At 43.3% G+C, this 25,049-nt stretch overlaps 2 protein-coding genes across 5 annotated transcripts in view; one reads left to right on the forward strand and one right to left on the reverse strand.

Annotated features, from left to right (window-relative positions):
* LOC134355802 (lactase-like protein) overlaps positions 1-25,049 on the forward strand; it is a 47,769-nt gene that overhangs the window by 15,721 nt on the left and 6,999 nt on the right. For both annotated transcript variants that reach the window (XM_063066234.1, XM_063066235.1), the window contains exons 6-12: positions 8,511-8,606; positions 9,154-9,208; positions 10,878-11,039; positions 15,393-15,667; positions 21,198-21,324; positions 23,422-23,621; positions 24,606-24,669. In XM_063066234.1, coding sequence (XP_062922304.1) covers positions 8,511-8,606; positions 9,154-9,208; positions 10,878-11,039; positions 15,393-15,667; positions 21,198-21,324; positions 23,422-23,621; positions 24,606-24,669 — 979 coding nt within the window. The remainder of the gene's footprint in view (positions 1-8,510; positions 8,607-9,153; positions 9,209-10,877; positions 11,040-15,392; positions 15,668-21,197; positions 21,325-23,421; positions 23,622-24,605; positions 24,670-25,049) is intronic.
* The window catches only part of zwilch (zwilch kinetochore protein), a 51,557-nt gene continuing 43,126 nt past the window's right edge, over positions 16,619-25,049 (reverse strand). For all 3 annotated transcript variants that reach the window (XR_010020205.1, XM_063066233.1, XM_063066230.1), the window contains one exon: positions 16,619-18,998. The gene's annotated coding sequence lies outside the window, so the exon portion shown is untranslated. The remainder of the gene's footprint in view (positions 18,999-25,049) is intronic.

Below are 25,049 nucleotides of genomic sequence, written 5' to 3' on the forward strand. Positions count from 1 at the left end.
AAAAAAACAGAATTAGTAGCGCACAAAGAGAGCACAACACTGAGGTAGTGTTCATGGATTCATAGACCATTCAGAAATCTGATGGCAAAGGAAGAAGCTGTTCCTAAAACATTGAGTGTGTGTCTTCAGGCTCCTGTACCTCCTCCCTGATGGTGGTAATGAGAAGAGAGCATGTCCTGGATGGTGAGGATCCTTAATGATCGACGCCACTGCCTTGAGGCAAAACCATTTGTTCCCTAATCTGCTTAAAAATGATATTCATACAGCACTGAAACACCTCTTGTTCATTGTCCATGCTAACAATGTCTATCCAGACTTACTCCATTTGCCCACACTTAACCCATAATTTTTTCCGTCCATTTATCTCCCTGAATGTCTTTGAAACATTGTAATTTTAACCGCCTCTGTGATTCCTCTTGCAGTTCATTCCACAATGAGACCAATTTGTTTTTCACACCTTCCAAATTTATTCAGCTGATATACTATTCCCTCTATTGTTTATTGTTTAAACCTTTTGTTTAATATAATTGAGAGTGTAAGTAAAAAAACTATCATAAAAAATTACAACAATAGAACTACAGGTTCTAAAATTAATTAGTTCCCAAATGGCATTTTCTGTAAATGGAACAAGAAAAAATCTTCTTAGCTCAATGACTGTTCATGGTCAGTAATGAGATGTTGTAACCATGTGGGTTGGTTAATTACAAGTTTATCCTATTTGCCAGGGTTGACCTTGGCACCTCTGCCTCATTGGCAGATACACACTACACTTCGGCACCAAGAACTGATTCGAGATCAGCTTTATTCGTCACGTACAGTGAAATGCGTCATTTGTGACAAATCAATCAGTGATGATGTGCGGTGGGCAGCCGGCACCAACGTACCAGGTCCACAACTCATTGACCCTGATCCACACATCTTTGGAATGTGGGAGGAAACCAGGGCACCAGGAGGAAACCCACACGGTCACAGAGAGAAGGGAGAGCCTTACAGACAGTAGTGGGGATTGAGCCCGGGTCACTGTGCTGATCCAACTGCAACTTGCAACAGCATGACCAGACATGATCAGGCATGCAAGGCTCTGTAATGGACACCCAACGAAGAACAAGCCACTTGAACCTTGTATATCTGTCAAGTAAACTTTGATTTCGCTGACAGGAATTCTACATTGCATCTGATGGCCAGTGTTTGTGATGTAGTCCAGAAAACTTGCAGTAATGTGAACGAGTATCCTGAGCTTAAGTTTAGGGTGTGGGTTATTCTGCTTCCAATGGGGAATCGTACCTAATCTAACGGAAACTCTTTTATACATAGCGTAGAGTCATAGCACGGAATCAGGCCCTTTGGTCTATCTGTCTATTTGCCTGCATTTGATCCATAACCATCTAAACACTTCCAGTCTATGTAACTGTCTAAAGGTCTTTTAAACGTTGTTATTGTACCTGCCTCTACCACCTTCTCTGGCAACTCATTGCACATTCCCACCGCCCTTTGTGTGAGAAACTTCCCCTTTAGGTCCACATTAAACCTTTCGCCTCTCACCTTAAACTTTGGTGACCTCTGGACCAAATGCAGACAAACATGCAGATGGACTGGGGGGTATTTTTCTGTGCTATAACTCTTGTTGTCGTGGCTATCCCTCGAGGTCGAGGATGATGGTCTTCGTTCTGAAGAAGAGGCCCACAGAGTGAAGATGCCTGTGCGTGTATTTGTTTAACGTGTACTTGATGTTGCACTCCAAGAAGCACACGATACTTCACAAATCAACCAACTGATTCCAATGGCATGGAAACCACGACGATTGGAGCTGATGGATTTGTTGCAGCCTTCATCCGCCTTCACAGCCGTTGAGTTCGAAGTAACTTCGTCCGCCTGTTCCACCATTGAGGTCTTGGTTGGATTGTTCTTTGTCAGGGACCTCACCCTCGACCCTACCGCCATGGGTGACCCTACCAGGAGCATAGCTCCAGACGGCATCGCTCTTGGGATCACAGGACCACACAAGCCTCTCCACCACGACAAGGTGACAATCCATGGAGAAGACTATAACTCTACGACTGAACTCAATGTTTAGGGTGCTTAGGACAGGGTGTTGGGGCCCGGGGCAAGGGATGGACCAGTTCAGCCCGCTGCTCTGCTCTGAACCAAGGGTCTGGGGACAGACTCGCCTCGTGGACTTCAGTTCAGAATGCTGTATGTTTGCGTTTATTGTTTGCATGATATGTTTTTTTTCTGTTTGACAGTCTTTTTTTTAAATGGGTTCTTTTGGGTTTCTTTGTTTCATGGCTGCTTGTTAGGAGACAAATCTTGTGGTTCTATAATGTACATACTTTGATAATAAATGTACTTTGAATTCTAGGAAAAAGACTGAGGGCATTCACTACCTACGCCCCTTGTGATTTTACACACCTCTATAAAATCACTTCTTAGTCTCCTACCCTCTGAGGGAACAAGTCCTAACCTGTGCAGCCTCTCCCTATAATTCAGACCCTCAAGTCCTGGCAGCGTCCTTGTAAATCCTTTCTGCACTCCTCCTGTAGCAGGGCCAATAAATCTGAACACACTACTTCAAGAGCAGCCTCACCGATGACTTGTACAACTGCACCATAACATCCCAACTTCTATACCTCATACTCTGACTGATGAAGGCTGGCATAATAAAGACTCTACCTTTCAAAACTAAGGTATCAGAATCAGGTTTACTATCACAGACATCTGTTGTGAAATTTTTTGTTTTGTGCTAGCAGTACAGTGCAATACATGATAAAATTACTATCAGTTGCAGTACAACTCTAACAAACAAGTAGAGCAAAGTGGTGAGGTAGTGTTCGTGGACCATTCAGAAATCTGATGGCAGAGGGGAAGAAGCTGTACCGCCTCTCTGATTATAGCAATGAGAAGATTTGGAGGGAGGTAATAAAGGTGGGCTTTGTAGAGAGGGATGAGTGGATTGTGCGAAGGGAATGTCATAAGAAAGATGGTGAGGGTCCTTTGTGATGGGTGTCACTTTCTTGAAGCGCTACCTTTTGAAAATGTTCTGGATACCGGGGAGGCTGGTGCCCAGGATGGATCTGGCTGAGTCAGCATCTCTTTCCAAGCCTGTGCAGTGGCCTAGTCATCAGGAACCACTCCAAGTCCGGGGATGGACAGGCTGGGATAGTCTACATCTATACAAACCCCCAATTCTCCTCTGTAACTCTGTTTATTGCATCGAACATTGCACTTAAACATCGCATCATTCCCATCATTTTGTGAAGAAAGTTCAGTTCAGTTTCGTTTGTTGTCATTTAGAAATGCATGCATTAAAAAATGTTACAACGTTCCTCCAGAATGATATCACAAAAAAAGGACAAACCAAGACTAATACTGACAAAACCACATAATTATAACATATAGTTACAACAGTGCAAAGCAATACCATAATTTGATAAAGAGCAGACCATGGGCACAGTAAAAAAGTCACAAAGTCCCGATAGACTCATCCTCCCATGCAGACGGCAGGAGGGAGAAACTCTCCCTGCCATGAACCTCCAAGCGCCGCCAACTTGCCAATGCAGCACCATTGGAAGCACCCGACCGCAGCGGACTTTGAGTCCGTCCAAAAACTTCGAGCCCCCGACCAGCCCTCCGACACTGACCACTGAGCACCATCCTCTGCCGAGCGCTTCGCCCTCACCCCGGCCGCCGAGCAACAAGCAAAGCCGAGGACTCGGGGCCTTCCCCTCTAGAGATTCTGGACCACACAGTAGCAACAGCAGCAAAGCAGGCATTTCAGAAGTTTCACTAGATGTTCCTCCGTGCTCTCACGTCCACCTCCATCAAATCAGGATTGTGCATGGCACCCTACTGGACAAATAACAGACATCACCACCGGAGTGGCCGCTGCGATCTGTGTCGCGCTGCCATCTTCTGCCCTCTCATTTTGTGAAGAGAGTTGCAAAATAATGAAAATCTAATCCACGTCTTCCTTTAGAGATCCTCCTTCATTATCTGTACTTGTAAAACTATATCTTTAGATTTTCCTCAACTGTATTTGCTAGTATATTTTCACCTATTCTGCTCTCCCATTTTCATTTTTAATTCCACACCTATATTTTCAAGATTCAAGATTGCTTAATGTTATTTCCTGTACACGAATGCAAGGAGAGTGAATTAATTCCTATTTCACATCCAATGTAGCACAAAAAACTCTCAATAACATAAATAACACAATAATTTTTTTAAAAAATAAGTATAAATACATAAGATAACTTGTATACATTTCCATCCTCCAGGCTTTGTGCTGTACTGAGTATATCATAAGCATCCCTCTTCCTGTCACCCATGCACACAGTCGTCCACAAGGCACTATTTCTGGGAGAACCTATTTCACTGAAATCCCTTCAATGGCTCCTGTTGCTCATAAGCCAAATTGTCATATTTCCAACTGCCTTTCACCACTACCCATTTGCGTTGCATGGTGGACATGCTATGTACTGAAAATATGTTGAATTCTATACTCTGTGTGCCTCTTACACAGGTTGTATCACAGTTAATAGAACAGTGCAACATAGTACAAGCCCTTTGCCCATGATATTGTGCTGACCTTTTAATATTCTCTAAATCAGTCTAATCCTTCCCAACCTATAGTTCATCATTTTTCTATCAGCCATATGCCTAACTAAGAGTCTCTTAAATGGCACGGAGTTCCAGGCTCCATGCAGAATATGACCCGTCTACAACCACGCTTTGCCTTCTGTGAGCAAGCCAATTCTGGATCCACAAAGCAAGGTCCCCTTGGATCCCATGCCTCCTTACTTTCTCAATAAGCCTTGCATGGGGCACCTTATCAAATGCCTTGCTGAAATCCATATACACTACATCTACTGCTCTACCTCCATCGATGTGTTTAGTCACATCCTCAAAAAATTCAATCAGGCTCATAAGGTACAACCTGCCTTTGACAAAGCCATGCTAATCATATATATTCCTAATCATATTATGCTTCTCTAAATGTCCGTAAATTCTGCCTCTCAGGATCTTTTCCATCAACTTACCAACCACTGAAGTAAGACTCACTGGCCTATAATTTCCTGGGCTATTTCTACTCCCTTTCTTGAATAAGGGAACAACATCTGTAGCCCTGCAATCCTCCGGAACCTCTCCTGTGCCCGTTGATGATGCAAAGATCATTGCCAGAGGCTCAGCAATCTCCTCCCTCGCCTCCCACAGTAGTCTGGGGTACATCTCATCCAGTCCCGGAGACTTATCCAACTTGATGCTTTCCAAAAGCTTTAGCACATCCTCTTTCTTAATGTCTATATGCTCAAGCTCTTCAATCCAATGTAAGTCATCCCTACACTCACCAAGATCCTTTTTCTGTAATGAATACTGAAGCAAAGTATTCATTAAGTACCTCTGCTATCTCCTCCAGTCCCATACACACTTTTCCACTGTCACACATGATTGGTCCTATTCTCTCACGTCTGATCCTCTTGCTCTTCACATACTTGTAGAATGCCTTGGAGTTTTCCTTAATCCTGCTCGCCAAGGCCTTCTCATGGCCCCTTCTGGCTCTCCTAATTTCATTCTTAAACTCCTTGCTAGCCTTATAATCTTTTAGATCTCTAGCATTACCTAGTTTTTTGAACCTTTCATAAGTTTTTCTTTCTTCTTGACTAGATTTTCTACAGCCTTTGTATAGCACGGTTCCTGTACCCTACCATCCTTTCCCTGACTCATTGGAACCTACCTATGCAGAATGCCACGCAAATATACCCTGAACATTTGCCACATTTCTGCTGTACATTTCCCCGAGAACATCTGTTTCCAGTTTATGCTTCCAAGTTCCTGCCTGATAGCTTCATATTTCCCCTTACTCCAATTAAACACTTTACTAACCAGTCTATTCCTACCCCTCTCCAATGCTATAGTAAAGGAGATAGAATTGTGATCACTATCTTCAAAATGCTCTCCCACTGAGAGACCTGACACCTGACCAGGTTCATTTCCCAATACCAGATCAAGTACAGCCTCTCCTCTTGTAGGCTTATCTACATATTGTGTCAGGAAACATTCCTAAACACACATAACAAACTCCACCACATCTAAACCCCTTGCTCTAGGGAGGTGCCAATCAATATTTGGGAAATTAAAATCTCCCTCCACGACAGCCCTGTTATTATTACACCTTTCCAGAATCTGTCTCGCTATCTGCTCCTTGATGGCCCTGTTACTAGTGGGTGGTCTATAAAAAACACCCAGTGAGTTATTGACTCCTTCCTGTTTCTAACTTCTGCCCACAGAGACTCCGTAGACAATCCCTCCATGACTTCCTCCTTTTCTGCAGCCGTGACACTATCTCTGATCAGCATTGTCACGTCCTCACCTCTTTTGTCTCCCTCCCTGTCCTTTCTGAAACAACTGAAGCCTGGCACTCTAAATAACCATTCCTGCCCCTGAGCCATCCTAGTCTCTGTGATGGCCACAACATCATAGCTCCGAGTTTTGATCCATGCTGTAAGCTCATCCACCTTGTTTATGATGCTTCTTGCATTAAGATAGACACATCTCAAACCATCAGTCTGAGGGCATCCCTTCTATCACCTGCCTATCCTCCCTCTGGCACCGAATCCAAGCTTTCTCTATTTGTGAGCCATCTGACCCTTCCTCTGTCTCTTCAGTTCAGTTCCCACCCCCTAACAATTCTAGTTTAAACTTTCTCCAATAGCCTTAGCAAACCTCCCTGCCAGGATATTGGTCCCCCTCAGATTCAAGTGCAATCCATCCTTTTTGTGCAGGTTACTCCTGCCCCGAAAGAGATCCCAATGATCCAGAAATTGGAATCCCTGCCCCTGCTCCAATCCCTCAGCCACGCATTTATCCTCCACCTCACTCTATTCCTATACTCACTGTCGCGTGGCACAGGCAGTAATCCCGAGATTACTACCTTTGAGGTCCTGCTTCTCAACTTCCTTCCTAACTCCCTGTTGTCTGTTTTCAGGGCCTCCTCCCATTTCCTACCTATGTCGTTGGTACCGATATGTACCACAACCTCTGGCTGTTCACTTTCCTGGACGCAATCAGAAACATCCCGGACCCTGGCACCTGGGAGGCAAACTACCATCTGTGTTTCTTTCCTGTGTCCGCAGAATCGCCTGTCTGACCCCCTAACTATAGAGTTCCCTAATACTGCTGCCTTCTTCCTTTCCCTACCCTTCTGAGCCACAGGGCCAGACTCTGTGCCAGAGGTGTGGCCACTGTTGTTTCCCCCAGGTAGGCCGTCCCCCCCAACAGTATTCAAACAGGAGTACTTATTGTTAATGGGGGCAGCCACTGGGGTACTCTCTAGTATCTGACTCTTGCCCTTCCCTCTCCTGACTATTACCCACTTATCTGTCTCCCGATACTTACTTATCGCTTCTCTCTATCACCTCCTCACTTTCCCTGACAAGACGAAGGTCATCGAGCTGCAGCTCCAGTTCCCTAACTCAGTCTGTAAGGAGCTGCAGCCTGACACACCTAAAGCAGAAGTGGCCTTCCAGGAGGCTGAGAGTCTCCCGGACTTCCCACATCTGATACACAGTACAGAACACCAGCCTCACAGACGTGCTTCCTGTTTCTATTCTTCACAGGTAACCTACCTTGCCTCGGCCCATTATCACTGAAGCCCCTTTGAGCCAAAGCCCTCCTACTCTGACTCCCTCTACTGTTGCCCGCTCTATAAAGCTGTCTTCTTTTAAATTCTTCGTGCTTGTCTAACTTGCTGACGTCCACGTGCTTGTGCAGTCGTCCCTCAATCCCTTGTTAATGATTGTTCTAACACGGTATCCTATTTCACAACCCAATAATCCCACCCTGCCAAGCTCACTCTTTTTTTTTAAATCTCCCTCTAAATTTCACCAAAAGCCCTGTAACCATTCACTCTTTACTTCAAGGGAGATTGATATCACTTCCCTCATAATCCCCCATTCTTTGTCAGCCCTTTAGCTCTTCCACCTATCATCTCCCAGCTTCTTTCTTCATCCCGTCTCCCACATCCTCCCACTTTCCTCCTCATCAATCAGCTGCCAACTCATACTCCTCCCCCTCCGCCAAGTTATTCTGGCTTCTGCCTGCTTCCTTTCCAGTCCTGTTGAAAAGTCTCAGCCCGAAACTTTGACTGTTTACTCTTTTCCATAGATACTACCAGACCAGCTGAGCTCCTCCAGCATTTTGTGTGTTTGGGTGTTTCTCTGGATTTCCAGCATCCGCAGACCTCTTGCGTTTCTCATAATCCTGATCAGAGGGACGCAGCAACTGGCTTTGGCCAGCGCAGTAATCGGAGCAAATGCTTCTCTCTCCTGCACTAATTGTCCATTTTCCATTTACTTTGGCAGATGTGTAGTTCCTGTGTGAAACAAAACCTCGTATTGGTCTACTTGTTTGTAACTCTATTGTGGGAAAGTTCAACGTGATTCTCAGTTGGAATTAGAATAAGTGTGATCTGTAGGAATTGCCTTGGGTTGACAGTTATGTGTTTTATATTGTAGTCCGTGGCTGTAGAGGGATATGAGCTCGGAATGCATGCACCAGGGTTAAAGCTGAAAGGAGCAGGAGCTTACAGGGCAGCTCACAACATTATTAAGGTAAGTTTCTCCATCAGAAAATTATCTGATGCTGAGCTAAATGAACAGTAATCTCTGATTACCGGGTGCCTCCGGGACGTTGGTGGTGTTGGATTGGCAGATTTTCCAGACTGCTGGATATTTTTCCTCTTGATGCAACAACAAACTTTTAATGCACTTCAGTCCAACAGCAGCATAATAATTTTCCTAGTGAATCAGGGAGTGTAGCTGTAAAGCCCCAGTGAATCAGAGCACTACAGCACAGAAGCAGGCCCTTCAGCTGAGCTAGTCCATGCGAAAGTATTATTCTGCCACACATGGTACAAGACCTCTGCTCCAGCCCTATCTCAAAATCCCTGCCAAGCCCTGTCCTACAATCCGACCTCAGCCTACAACCCCGGACCGAGGGTCACCACCATATTTTACCTGGACCCTTCTTGTGTATGGCTTTGGGGGACGGGCATTTTCCGTTCGTTCTGTTGAGAAATTTAAATAACGTGGTGGGGCAAGTAAATGTGAAGAACCCGTGATCTCAGTAACATTCGAGGTGTCGACTTCTGTTTCGCAGGCCCACGCGACAGCTTGGCACACGTACGACAGGCTCTGGCGCAGTCGCCAAAAAGGTAATGAGCTCTCAAGATTAAGAAAGAAGGGTCTCAAACGTAAGTGAAACCTGTAGCGCAAGGCTCAGCTGATATCCGTGGTGTAGAGTGAAGTATACTGCACAGTTTGGCTGTGTAGGTGAGCAGTGTTGATGAAATGAACTTTTGTCACTTTGAGGTAGAATTCATGAGGCTTGTGCTCCAGATTCAGTAAGCCCATTCAAGCCATTGGAAGGATGTATGTTGGACCTTAGCTCGGCACATGTTGTATCTCAGTTTAAGAATAAAACTCTGAGCAGTTCTGTAGAGTTGTGAGAAGTTGCGATCTTCCTCCTTCAAGATGGCGTTCAGTTGAGATTTTAAAAAGATAGTCATGTTTGTGATAGGATTTCCAGAAATTAAATGAGGAATCAGTTGTTTAATGAACAAGAAACCAGAGAGCTCAGATTTGACATATCTGGCAAAGGAACATTAGAATAATTAGTGCGTGTTTCATAATGCAAGTTATGAAGGTACCAGCTGGAAGTGTTGCAAAGGCTAAATCAATAGAAATATGCTAGTGTAAATATACAGATAATTAGACCATTTGCCAGGCCATATGTTTCAATATCAGAGAGGGTGCAGGAGAGATTTACCACAACGCTGCCTGGATTAGAGAGCATGTTTAATGAGGATAGGCTGAGCGAGTTAGGGCTTTTCTCTTTGGAATGAAAGAGGATAAGAGATTTTATATTTATTTATTTAGAGATACAGTGCAGAACAGGACTTCCTGGCCCAATGATCTGCACCATCCAGCAACCCACTGATTTAGCCCTAGCCTAATCACAAGACCAATTAACCCATGAACCGGTACACCTCTGGACTGTGGGAGGAAACCCATGCACACTCACGAGGAGAACGTACAAACTTTCTTACAGAGGTCACTGGAATTGAACTCAGACTGTTACACCCCAAGCTGTAATACAGTCATTCTAACCGCTGCGCTGTCGTGGTTACCATGATAAAGGTGTACAAAATGATGAGAGGTGTAGATCATGTGGACAGCCGGAGACCACTTGCCAGGACGGAAATGGTTAATATGAGGGCACATAAATCTAAGGCGATTGGAGGAAAGTTTAGGAGGGATGTCAAAGGTAGGTTTTCCACACAGTGAGCAGTGGGTGGGTGGAACTCTCTGCCACAGGTGGCAGAGGCATTTAAGAGGCTCTTCGGCACACAATGAAAGAAAATTGGAGGCCTATTCGTAAACATGAGAAAGTCTGCTACAAATCTAAAGTAAGACACACAAAATACAGAAGGAACTCAGCATGTCAGGCAGCATCAATGGAATAAATAATTGACATTTTGGACCGGGACCCTACTTCAGGACTGATTAGAGGCCTATGTGTGAGGGAAGGGTTAGATTGATCTTAGAGAAGGTTAAAATGTGGACTCAACCTCATGGAGCGAAGGGTGTGTATCATGGTGTTGTGTTTTATGTTGTATGTTCACAGAGGAGGGTTTGGTTTAAACCAGCAAATGTCAAAGCCTGGAGATCTTGCCCGATAGAGGAGAGGACAAAAGGTGGCCCAGGATGTTGTGGAAGAGCTTCAACTTGGGAACTAGTTTAATTTACAACATCACAACTGAAATATTTATATTGCAGTTTAGAGATTATGTGTACTTATTAACCATTCTTTTACTATTAAAGGCATAGTGGGTATTTCCATCACAAGTGAGTGGGGAGAGCCAGTGGATATTACCAGCCTACAGGATATTGAGGCTGCAGAGCGATACATCCAGTTTAATCTTGGCTGGTTTGCCAATCCAATTTTCAACGGGGACTACCCTCAAGTTATGAAAGACTACATTGGTAAGTATAAAATAATAAGTTAATCTGGCACCAAAAAAAATCAAAAGCACAAAGTAAATAAACTTGTTTAGACCATAAGACCAAAAGATATAGGAGCAGAATTAGGCTACTTGGCCCATCGAGTCTGCTCCACCATTTCATCATCGCTGATTCAATGTTCTTCTCAGCCCTAATCTCCTGCCTTTTACCCGTATCCCTTCATGCCCTGACCCAGTGAGAATCTATCAACTTCTGCCTTAAATATACATACAGACTTGGCCTCCACAGCTGCCTGTGGCAACAGATTCCACAGATTCATCACTCTCTGGCTAAAGAAATTCCTTCTGTCTTCCATTCTAAAGGGATGCCCCTCTATTCTAAGGCTGTGTTGTCCTCTGGTCTCCCACCAAAAGAAACATCCTCTCCACATCCACTCTATCAAGACTTTTCACCATTTGATAGGTTTCAATTAGCTCATTCTTCTGAATTCCAGTGAATACAGGCCCAGAGCCATGAAACATTGTTCATATAACAAGCCATTCAATCCTGGAATCATTTTTGCGAACGTTCTTTGAACCCTCTCCACAGATGCCTATAAATCTGATTTTCCATTGGATTATTCAGGGGTCTAAGATGCCACCAGGTGAATCTTAAGAAAGGTTGGGTGAAAATTCAAACTAGGGGTCATACAATAAGGGTGAGAGGTTAAATGTTTAAGGGGAACATGAGGGGGAGCTCCTTCACTCAGAAGGTGGTGTGAGTGTGGAACAAGATGCCAGGGGAAGTAGTGTATGTGGGTTTGATTGTGACATTTAAGAAAAGTTTGGATAGGTACATGGGTGGGAGGCATGGAGGGCTACGCTATGGTCTTGGCGCAGGTCAATGGACTTGGCAGAATAAGAGTTCGGCACATATTTGAAGGGCCGAAAGGCCTGTTTCTGTGCTGTACTGCTCTATGGCTTTAATATATTGTGTTTACTTGCAGTCGAGTGCGAAATGAGACTAAATTTACAGTTTTTAATTTCCTCTGCTGAATACTGTTATAATAGGCCGAATGGGAAACCTGACTGGGGGATACTCCAGTGTGCCTTCTGAGTTCAGCTTGGCTCTGACTTAGAGATTCACCATACCACATATGCCAAAGCAGTGAATGGGACCATTGGGGCCTTCAGTAATGGACTCCTGCGTGCATCAATGAAATTATTTTAAGTAAGGAATGTTGGATCCTGATGCTTTTGCAATCCAAAGATTCTTCATCAGTCAAGAATCAGAATATCTCTGGTATATGTCGTGAAATTTGTTTTGTGGCAGCAGTACTTTGCAATATATAATAAAAACTATACATAACAGTAAGTATATACAAACAAAAATTAGATAAGTAGCACAAAAAGAGAGGAAAAGTGGTGAGGTAGTGTTCATGGACCATTAAGAAATCTGGTGGTAGAGGGGAAAAAGCTGTTCTTAAAGCGTTGAGTGTGTGTCTTCAGTCTCCTGTACCTCCTCCCTGAGGGTAGCAAGGAGAAGGGGGCATGTCCTGGGTGATGGGGGTCCTCAGTGAGGCATCACCATTTGTAGGTGTCCTCAATGTTGAGAACGCCAGTGCCTGGGATGGGGCAAGCTAAACAATAACACTAGTTGTGTACGATTGTTTTGTTAAGTGTTACAAGAACAAAAAGAAGAAGCATTAAGAAAACAAAGATAAGACCAGACTAAAGAGTAGTTTTGGTCGTCTCATACTGAGACTAGAGATGACAAAATGTGTTGGAACCCTTTTTCTTTTTACACTGCATGTCAGTAATTTGGATGACGGAATTGATGGCTTTGTAGCCAAGTTTGTGTACTGTCACGTACCCCGTGACGGGAGTAAAGAACCAGCAGAGATGGAGAACACTTTGGAGTCTCGTATTGCTAACAACTAATAATATTTATTAGTAACTACGCAATACAGTAATATTAAAGTAAATAATTCACACAGGTTAGCAATGATTATATATAAAAGTAAGTGTGGAATATATATGTATGAAAACCAAGCTTCTTTAAGTCTGGGGTAAAAAGATACAGTCTTACGATATTGAATAAAGTTCAGTTCAGTTCATGGTATTGACTTGAGTAGTGATGGAGAGAGAGAGAGAGAGAGAGAGATAGTTAGTTAGTTAGTTAGTTAGTTAGTTAGTTGAGTCTTCAGGTGAGCTGATGCCGTCGATTTTCTCGTCATCCTCCGAAATCCTTTACAAGTCACCGACTGTGACTTTAACCAGGGGGACCAGTTTCCTGTGGTGGAGCTATCACCCAGGCGAGGGTGGACACATAGACAACTCCCCACCAGTCAACCCCTTCTTCAGCGGTGGAATGGCAATTTGGAATCGATCCTCCAAAACCCACTTTCTCTGCGGGCACAACAATGCTCATTCAGTGTCCAGATCATGTGTCCTGAAGTCTGTATCATCTGACCTCCCATTTATTTCACCAGGCTGAGCATCACCTGTCACTCAAAGAGTGCCTCCCTCCTTTGTAAAGGACTGCAAGCAGGCAACAAGTCCTTGAAAGTTACATCAACAATCTGCCTTCGGTCACCATGGCAACCTTCGAGCTGCTCGGTGCTGTCTCCAACTCCAAACTCAGTAGAAATCCAAAGTTACTTCCAATGCCTTAAAGTGACAGTCCAACTGTCAATCTTCATCTCTCTCTCTCTTTTCCAAAAGCAACATATTGGTTGTAAATAACTCTGTCTCTCTCTCCTTTCCAAACAAACCATCAATGATAAATGTCTCTCTCCAAACAGTTAATAGGGGTACTCCAGGATCCCCTCACAGTACAATATGAAGATAGGTGGAGGGGCAGGTGATATTGAGGAAGCAGGGAGGCTGCAGAAGGTCCTGAACAGGTTAGAAGAATACTCAAAAAAGTGGCAGATGGAATACAGTGTTGGGAAGTGCATGACCATGCACTTTGGTAGAAGAAATGAAAGTGTAGACTATTTCTGAATGGAAAGAAAATTTAAAAATCTTAGGTGCAAAGGGACTTGGAATTCTTCGTGCAGGATTCCCTAAAGGTTAATTTGCAGGTTGAGCTGGTGGTGAGGAAGGCAAATGCAGCATTAGCATTCATTTTGAGAGGACTAGAATATAAAAGCAAGGATATAATGTTGAGGCTTCATAAGGCACTGGTAAGGACTCACTGTGAGCAGTTTTGGGCCCTTTATCTAAGAAAGGATATTCTGATACTGGAGAGGTTCAGAGGTGGTTCGCGAGAATGATTTCAGGAATTAAAGGGTTACCATATGATGACTGACTGATGGCTCTGGCCTGTACTCCCTAAATGGTCGGGGGGGGGCGGAATAGGGGGAGGAATCTTATTGAAACCTATCAAATGTTGAAAGGACTCGATAGAGTGGATGTGAGGAGGATGTTTCCTATGGTGGGGGAGTCTAGGACCAGAGGGCACAGCCTCAGAATAGAGTGACATTCATTTAGAACAGAGATGAGGAGGAGTTTCTGTAGCCAAAATGTGGTGAATCTGTGGAATTCATGGCCACAGACAGCCGTGGAGGCCAAGCCATCGGGTGTATTTAAAGCAGGGATTGATAGATTCTCCATTAGTCAGGGCACGAAGGCGTACAGGCAAAAGGCAGGAGATTGGAGCTGAGAGGGAAATGGATCGCCCACGATGAAATGGTGCAGCAGACCTGATGGGCCAAATGGCCGAATTCTGATCCTGTACTTTACAGTGTTATAATATAAAATTTTGCTGATAATTAACCTATAAAAAGCCAGATTTAAATGGTGTGACAACTAAGTTTCTAGAAACATATAGAAGCAACTGTACTATAATTACTGGAAAATTCACATGCACATATATGGGTGGTTATGTAAAAATGCAAGCAAGCATAGGAAGTTTAAACTACAAGGAAAATAATAATTCTACACCTCAATCCAACAAGTGCAGAACAAAATTCATAAAATCCTAGATAGAATGGAGCCACAAACACGTTTCCTGGGGAAGCTGTAATGTCCTGTGTGGCATCAGAAATGCTGGCAGGGTATAAATCCTTTTCATGGGAGTTGCTTTAATCTATTCAGCAGGGTACCAAGGGAGTAGTTGTTCATCTTGTCCACAATCTAAGTGGGTTGCCAGGGTTATTATCAGCAACTTCTAATGCACCCTTTCCAACTGCTTCAAGTTAGAAAAATGTGGGAGATGCTGATTGAATCTGACAATTTTTGTGAGGAAACTGTGCAAACGATTCTCACAACCGAGAAAATCTAGAAACAAATGAGGCCAGTTTAAGATCTGGGTAAACGTGGCACTGGTATTGTTCGAAGTATCTAACCGTTGTTCCCATATCTAACCAGCCTTGGTGTTTATCGTTAACAGGGAGGAAGAGTTCACAGGAGGGACAGGTTAACTCCAGGCTGCCCGCCTTCACTCCGCAGGAGAAATACTTCATCAGAGGCACAGCAGACTTCTTTGGACTGGGTCACTTCACAACCCGCTACATCACCAGCAAGAATTACCACCACAGCAAGGGGCCAAGTTATCACACCGATCGTGACCTAGTGGAACTCGTCGACCCACAGTGGCCGGACCCAGGATCCGAATGGCTGTACTCGGTCCCCTGGGGCTTCAGGAGAATCCTGAACTTTATAAAGGTATTTACTGCAGGTCAGATTGCTTACCCCAAACTGTTCCTTCCAGAGTAACAAGGAAGGGTTTATACTCTTTATGATCCCTTGACTTGCTAAATGCTATGAGTTAAGGGTGTCCTTTGTCAAGTCTTCAACAGTTTGTGTGTGACAGCAATCTGAAAATAACCACACCACCTGATCGATTAGGGTGAAACGTGAGTTACTCTCTTAATTGCCTAACATTGCATTTACCTACTTAAGGCTGATTTATACTTGTGCATCAAATGTACACTGTAAATACGGCATAGTGGCGCACCCTACGCTATACTCTATGCAAACCCTACGCCGTAGCCTGACGTGCACCTCTCCCAAAATGTAACTACGCGTCGCAGCGACGCAGACCGCAACAACTGTGATTGGTCCGCTTGGCAGCATCGCATTTCCTCCTACGCTGTAGTAGCTTCCCATTGGGCGACTGAAGGGCAGGGAAGGAACTCTGGCTGCAATGCTTTCCATAAAGCTTTACAGACCTCCGAAATTATGGAGGACCCTGTGCTTGATGCCAGTTTGTAGCCAGCTGCTACAGCCTGTTGACTTCCCCAACTTCGACTTCCAGCCAATTACCCAACCACCCATCAAACTGTTTTTGAAATTAAGCGTGAATCTCTTGAGTGATGGAGCTCTGAGGATGTTGTGGACCCATCCAGTGGGGGCAATGTTCGGACTATGCAGCAATATTTCACTAGTTTGGGATTTGGTTTGTCACCTAAAACACCCGCAAATTTTTACCGATGTACTGTGGAGAGTATTCTAACTGTCTGCATCACTGTCTGGTACGGGGCGGGGGGCTACTGCACTGGATCGTAATAAGCTACAGAGAGATACAGAGATACACCCTCGGTGTTTCAGGAACAGCTTCTTCCCCTCCTCCATCAGATCGCTGAACGTACAATGAACCCATGAACACTTCTTCAGTATTTTTCCCTCTCTTTTTATATATACTTACTGTAATTTATAGTTTTTATTATGTACTGTGATGTCGTGCTGCCATAAAACAATAAATGTCAGGACATATGCCAGTGATTTTAAATCCAATTCCGATTCTGATTGGCAGCAGAAAAAGGCCAGTAACATCATAAAGGGTCCACCCAGCCTGCTGATGGACTGTCTGTCCCACTCCCATCAGGGAGGAGGCTACGTGGCATCCCTGCTGGGACCACCGGACTCAAAAACAGTTACTTCCTTCAGTCAGCACCTCCACCCACTAACTCCACCACCACTTTATTATTTCCCATCAGTACAGCCCAGTGTCACTTTATGGACATATTCCATGTTATGTTTACTCTTTTTTTGTTACTATTTGCTTGCTTTGTCATCTTTTGCACATTGGATATGAGCCCATCTTTGTTGTGTGTGTTTTTTTTCATGAATTGTGTTTCTTTGTTCTGTGGCTGGCTATGATGAATCTCAAGGTTGAATATGGTATACATAGTTTGATAATAAATTTGAACTTTGAATATTTTGCCCTGCCACTTGAATTTGTGCAATTAGATGCTTTTTCTTTAAATTTGATGCCATATTTAACATTTTTTTAGTTATCTTCAGATGCAGGGTCCTCCCCTTGGAATATTATCTCTTTAGAATGTATCCATTCAGCCTGTTCTTTTAAGATTAGCTTTATTTGTCACATGTACATCGAAACACAGAAAAAGCAATGTTTTGTGTCAACAACCAACAGGGCAGCTCGCAAACATTGCCATGATTGCGGCACCAACACAACGTGCCTACAACTTAACAACGTGTTCACCTTTGGAAGGTGGGAGGAAACTGGAGCGCCCAGGTGAAACCCATGAAGTCACAGGGAGAACATACAAACTCGTTACAGATATTGTGGGAATTGAACCCCTATCAGTTGTCACTGGTGTTGGAAAGTGAGCTAACCACTATGCTACCGTGCCACCTGTTCTGAAAGATCCAGTAAATGTTTGCCACTGTGTCATGATTGAAGGACCCATTAATGTGCGGCAAAAGGAGAAAGGGAACTAATCAATCTCTGAACTCTTTCACCGTTCAAAGTTCTAAGTAAATTTATTATCAACGTACACAATGTCACCTGAGTTTCATTTTCTTGTGGGCAATCACCAGCAAATACAGGAATCACAATAGAATCAGTGAAAGACTGCACCCAACAGGACAGACAAACCACCAGTGTGCAGAAGACAACAAATTGTGCAAATACGACAAGAAAAATATATAAATATAATAAACAAATAAGCAATAAATATCAGGAACATGAGATGAAGAGTCCATAGGTTATGGGAACAGTTCAGTGTTGGGGTGAGTGACATTATCCCAGTCGTTACCAGTCTTCAGGCTCTTGAACCGAACACTTGCGGGCTGCTGCTAGGTCATCCTCTGACAGTGTTGGTTGTTGACGCAAACATGGCATTCCACTGTACGTTTCAATGTACATGAGACAAATAATCTTCATACTTGGAAGGGGTGCAACATAAAAGGGAAGTTTGCTTTCAGCACTTGCTGAGAAACAAAACCAGAGGATCAAGCTTTGAAACAAAAACAGAATTGCAGTAAGAACTCAGCCAGTCAAGCAGTATCTGTGGAAAGTGCAACCAGTTAATATTTCAAGTTGAATACCCTACATGGTCCAATGTGTTAACTGGTTTTTCTTTTCACAGTTGGAGCTTCACTAACTGAATTCTTCCAGCATCTCTGTTTATGTTTTATGTCACTCGGGCTGTCAAGAATTGTGAGGCACTGATGAAGGAGCCTCACGACCTTGCTGTGGGTTAGTTGTGGCTGATCTCTGTACTGTTCTGTTGAGACTCATGAGCAGACTTGGAACTGGAGCTCTGAAAGATGGAAACTAAGCCACGCATCATTTTCAAATAGCAAAAGGAAACAAAGAAAAATGTCTTTATTATAGGAAACAAAACAAACATTAAATACACAGATTACACGGGGCATAGACTCAGAATAGAGGGACATACATTTAGAACGGAGATGAGGAGGAATTCCTTTAGACAGAGGATAGTGAATTTGTGGAATTTGTTGCCATAGGCAGCTGTGAAGGTCAAGTCGTTGGGTATAATTAAGGTGGAGATTGATAAGATTCTTGATTAGTCAGGGTATGAAAGGTTACCAGGAGAAGGCTGAAGAATGGGTTTGAGAGGAAAATGGATCAGCCATGATGAAATGGCTGAGCAGACTCAATGTGCCAAATGGTCTAATTCTTCTCCTATCTCTTATGGTCTTGTCTTAAAACAAAACTATGGGAGAATATTTCAGACACTTAATTTGAGGTGAAGGGTAGGTGCGACCTCCAGTTAAAGTCCATCTGGAAAAGAATCAGAAAGATTGATCTCATTAATTGTACAATATATGTGGAAATGCTGATTTCATTACATCCTCATTTGGATCTCAAGGTGCTGAACATAAAATGAATTACTTTCCTGTCATTATCACTGTACTTATTGTAGTGGTTTGTACACAAGTTCATTTGTTGAGAAGTCACTAGCTCTTTGTCCAAGAAAAACCACCAAACACATTTAAAATAATAGATCACCTTCAGCAGAAATGGCTCATCTCTAGTTGGTCAGCAAAGCTAAACATGTCCTGCTATGTGTTACACCTAACCTCAGAACAAAAATAAAAAGGCCGGTTTGAACAAATTACAGGTGAAAGAAAATGTATTATGTCAGAATTTTCCTGGTATTGGATGTGGTCAGGAAAGTGACCAGCTCCGCTCCATCTGCCAAAAGCAGAACTTCCCGGTGGCCAAACAAATCCCATTCCCTTTCTGACATGTCGGTCCGTGGCCTCCTATTGTGCCAAATGAGGTCACCTTCAGGGTGGGAGAGCAACACCTTGTATTACCTCTGGGTAGCTTCCAACCTGATGGTATGAATATAGACTTTTCCTTCCATTTTAAAAAAAAATCCCTCCCCCTCCCCTCTTCTTCTATTCTCCACTCTGGCCTCTCACTCCCTCCTTCCCTTTCTCCTATAGTCCACTCTCATCTCCTTTCAGATTCCTTCCTCTCCAGCCCTTCACCTTTTTTATCCACCTTCTAGCTATTTTCCTTCCCCTCACCTCCCCCCCCTCTATTCTCCTTTCCCCTCATTTCCAGTCCTGAAGAAGAGCCTTGGCCCAAAACGTCAACTGTTTATTCATGCTGCCTGACCTGTCGAGTTCCTCCAGCATTTGCAGAATTCTCATGTTTATTATGGGGATATTATGTGCAGCAGACATTTTGGGGAAAAGGAAGAGGTTTTGATTAATAGTTGGATCCATCATTAAACACATGCCACTTTCCGTAAAATCTAAAAAACTTCAAGATCTAAAATTTGTCATTGGATAAGAGTCTAGATTGGCTTACAAAGCTAGGGGAAATATGAAACTGGATTTCAGTTTTGTAACACCTGCAAACATTAATAGCAAATTCAATGTAGAAAGTAGAATTATATGTTAGACATTATCATACAAAAGGTTTGGAGAACTGTGTGTGCAGGTGTTGGAATGATTTGAAGAGAGGCCACGGATGAAATGAATTTGCTGATATAATAGGTCAAAGACTACTTGGGTACAGAGCAAAAGTAGGAAGAAGATGCAAAGAACAACAGAATGTCTGAATCATAGTGTTTAACAATTCCATAAATTCCTGTGATTTTTTTTAAAGAAGGAAATCAGAGGAACAAGAAGTGGATATAAGGAAAGTGTCTGCTGTGAAGGAATTACCTTTGGAGGGAAACGGAAAACCAATGTTTTGTTTTGGGTCCAAAATGTCGTATGTACATTTCCCTCCACAGATGCTACCCGACCCACTGAGTTCCTGGAACTCCTTGTGTCATGCTCTAGACTTTTTTAATTATTTAAATTTATTTATTGAGATACAGTGCAGAAAAGCCCCTTTCAGCCCTTCGAACTGTGCCTTCCAGCAATCCACTGATTTAATGACAGTGTAATCATGAGACAATTTACAATGACCAATTAACCTACCAACCAGTATGTCTTTGCACTGTGGGAGGAAACCTACGCAGTCACAGGGAGAACGTATGAACTCCTTACAGGCAGTAGTGGGAACTGAACTTGGGTTGCTGGTACTGTAAAGTATTGTGTACCACTACTGTACCGTGTGGGCACATGGCCAAGTGGTTAAGGCATTGGACTAGCGACCTGAAGGTCATGAGTTCAAGCCCCAACTGAGGAAACGTGTTGTGTCCTTGAGCAAGGCACTTAATCACACAGTGCTCTGTGACGACACTGGTGCCAAGCTGTATGGGTCCTATTGCCCTTCCCTTGGACAACATCGGTGTCGTGGAGAGGGGAGACTTGCAGCATGGGTAACTGCTGGTCTTCCATACAACCTTGCCCAGGCCTGAGAGCGAAGACTTTCCAGGCGCAGATCCATGGTCTCGCAAGACTCTACCCTGCTGTCCCAGTATCTGTGCTCTTTGTTATGGTACCTGCTACATCCCAATATAAAAGGGATGAATAATTTTTATTCGTAATGCTTTTGTTTTCCGATGTGTTTCAGGGTCGCTATGGTAACCCTAGGATCTATGTGACAGAAAATGGAGTTTCGGAGAAACAGCTGTGTACTGAGCTGTGTGACAAGTGGCGAATGCAGTATATGAATAATTACGTTAACGAGATTCTTAAAGGTGCCTTTGTCATATGAAGATAATGAATTTCCATTACAACCACACACATTACTCAGTGAAGTAATTACTAATGTTATCTTCCCCATGGGAGTGAACAAAATTTAGAAGTCAGGAAGAATTTCTTTTTAAATGAGATCTGATTGTCTGCTGAAGAAAGTAGGGACGGACATTGGTACCTGACACCTCCAGCAGCCTGGGTCCAATCCTAACCTGTGGTTCTTTCCCCAACAGCAGTGGGTGCTCCAGGTCCCCCTCACATCCCACAGGCAGGTGGTTTGTTCGTTGGCTACTGTGGTGAAGGATTTAAAAATGGTGAGCAGGTTGATAAGGATAGGGTTGTTAAGAAGGTGTATGGTGTGTTGGCCTTCATTAGTTGGGGGATTGAGTAATGTTGCAGCTTTATAAAACCCTGGTTATACCACATTTAGAGTATTGTGTTTAGTTCTGGTCACTTCATTATTGGAAGGATGTCAAAGCTTTAGAGAGGGTGCAAAGGAGGCTTACCAGGATGCTATCTGGATTGGAGAGCATATCTTCTGAAGATAGGACTTTTCTCTTTTGAGTGAAGAAGGATGACAGGTGCCTTGATAGCACAGTAGATGATGAGGCATTGATTGAATGGGTAGCCAGAGACTTCTCCCCAGAGCAGAAATGGCTAACACAAGGATGCATAATTTAAGGTGATTGGATGAAAGCACAGGGGGACGTTAGAGGTAGTTTGTTTTTTTTTTACACAGAGACTGGTGGGTGTGTGGAATGCGCTGCCAGGGGTGGTGGTAGAGGCAGATACATTCCGGATATTTAAGAGACTCTAAGATAGGTACATAGATGATGGAAAAACAGAGGGCCATGTAGGAAAGAAGGATTAGATTGATCTTGGAACAGGCTAAAAGGTCTGCACATCATGAGCAGAAGGGCCTGTACTGCTCTTTGATCTGTGAAATAAGAAAAGAAATGATGGATTGCTTTAGTGGGAACCAGCATGGACTCAATAGGTCAAATGGCCTCCTGTGTTACAGTAAGTGTGTAAATTTGTTACTGAAATCCCTCAAGCCCTCAGTCAGACCTGTGGCTTCAAAGTGCATTGATGGCAAAGAAGGATTCATCTTTAGACATTAATACCTCCAAATATTGTGTATTTAGACGGCGTTACAAGTGTTTTGTAGGCAGAAGTTGTTCAAATTGAAGATAGTTTATGAACAATACAAGAACATAAGAATCAGCACGAGCTGGCCATTCAGAACCTCAAGCTTTCCCCACTATTCATCAAATTCATGGCTGATCTTCCATCTCAGCAATGTCTTTCCAAACTACTCCTGTATCCACCAAACCCTGATCATGTCTGGATGTAAAGGGAGCCTGTGCCACCCTTCAGGGTAGAGAATTCCAATGATTCGCTACCCTCTGAGGTTTCTCCTCACCGATGTCCTAAATGGCCTACCCTATGTGGACCGTTTCCTCAGCCATGGAAACCTGTATCCAGCTGTCATGCCCCACAGGAATTCTGTAACTTTCAGTGAGATCATCTGCCATTCTTGCAGGCGTTGGAGAATACAGATCTAGGCTACTGAAACTTCATGCGTATGTCATGCCATGAAATAGTTGGGTGAATTTTTTCTGTTCCCTTTGATAGCAAATATATATGTCTTTTGGTGAGTTAGCTAAAATTGTACACAATGACTCATCAAATTCCTAATTATTACAGCAAGACATTTTATGATAAAGGCCAATGTACCATTGGCCTTTGTAACTTTGGGTTTGATTTCAGTATTTAAGGGTAATTTGGATATGTATATTGATGGGAGGGGTATGGGAGGCAACAGGTAGATGGTACTAAGCAGAATAACAGTTTGTCATGGACTAGATGGGCTGAAGGGCCTGTTCCTGTGCTGTAGTGCTCTGCAACAATGACAAAGCTGGAATTTCAGAGTGGGATTGAGTAAAAAACCTTTTATTCTGCCTGAAAGTTTACTGCTTATGTATTAATTAAATTTTACTTGTTGCAATTTCTCATCAGATCACTGAGTTTCTGGCATTTCCTGGTTTGATACCAAATGATTGTTTTGTTTGTAAATGTGTGATTTTGAAACATTGCAGCTATTAAGGATGGTGTTCAAGTGAAGGGTTACACGTCATGGTCACTGCTGGATAATTTTGAATGGGACGAAGGGTATTCCGAAAGGTTTGGCCTTTACTACGTTGACTTTAACAGTAAGCACAAAAGGAGGTACCCCAAGGCTTCAGTTCAATATTACAAAAAGATGATCAGCTCTAATGGATTTCCCAACCGTAGAGAGGTGAGTACCACTGACTCTTTAATTAACAGCGATAATGCTCACTTTCAGTTATTCGTTGAGTTCAATAAACCATTTCATCATCTTGATACTGATTCAAAATTGAAGGAAAGAAAATGCATGGGCATTAGGCAGAGAGGTGTATAAATTCATGAGCAGCAGAGATAGCAAAAATGCACACAATCTCTCCCCCCCCCCACCAGAGTTAGGGAATCAAAAACTAGAGGGGGGGGGCATAGGCTTAAGGTGGGAGGGGAAAGATTTAAGAGGAACTGAGGGCAACTTTTATTTTTAAACACAAAGGGTGGCGTCAATGTGGAACGAAATGGTTAAGGCAAGTACAATAGCAACCTTTCAAAGTCAAAATAAAATTTATTATCAAATTATATACATGTTCACATGTATTACCTTGAGATTCATTTTCTTGCAGGCATTTACAGAAAAAAAATACAATAGAATTTATGAAAAACTGTACATAGATAAAGACTGACAAACTGGGTGTTTGTCAGGTAAAAACTGGGTGTTTTGAATGACAGTTTGACAGGCACATACATTGGGGGGGTTTAAAAAGGTTATGAGCCAAACACTGGCAAATGGGACTACTTTAGGTGGGGCATCCTGGTTGGTAAGGACCGTTTGGAGTGAAGGGCCTGTTTCTGTGCTGTACCGTGTGGGTTTCCCTGGATGGTCCAGTATCATTCACTTGTGGATTAGTAGCTTAACTGGCCACTGCAGGTTGCCCCAGTTGTTGGTTAGAAAGATGGGAATACAGGGAGCAGGTTTAAACTCCATGGAGATACACCAGCACTATCAGTCTGGACAGGGGGTTAACCAGTTCCAGGAAACTGAAAACATTTGGTCTGTTTATTATTTCGACATCACATTGCTGGTCCTCTCCTCAGCTGCAGGTCCTCTCCTCAGCTGCAGAATGTTGATCCTTATCCAAAGGACGTTCATTAAATAAGCTTTCTACTTTTCTCTGGCTAGATTGAACTTTGGCTGCGCAAGGCTGCAGAAGAATGTTCAACCACCAATGCACTGCTTGCCGCAGGTAGGTGAACATAGCCACAGGATTTGGGAACAGTCTGAAGCAAGACGACTCAGCCAGAGCCCATGTGGAGTAACTGTACTATGATGCGGCTGCCTAGCTACTGGTGACGCATGTTACAGGACACCAGTGTCTCTCTGCAACTTTGCAGAACACAAGCAAGTGGTGTTATTATTTCTCTAAGTAATTCCCCCCCCACCACCATTCAACAAAGAATTGTGTATTAAAACATGGGAAGCACGCTGTACTTTTAACCAATAACTCTGCAATCCATTTGATCACACTCAGATGATGGCAGCTCCACTTAACTCGCAATTGCTGTCTGTTGTAAATGCCTTGGATTTTTGCAGTGGTTAAATGTAGCAGAGTTGTACAACACTGAA

Source organism: Mobula hypostoma, chromosome 13, assembly GCF_963921235.1.
Source record: "Mobula hypostoma chromosome 13, sMobHyp1.1, whole genome shotgun sequence".
Classification (NCBI taxonomy): domain Eukaryota; kingdom Metazoa; phylum Chordata; class Chondrichthyes; order Myliobatiformes; family Myliobatidae; genus Mobula; species Mobula hypostoma.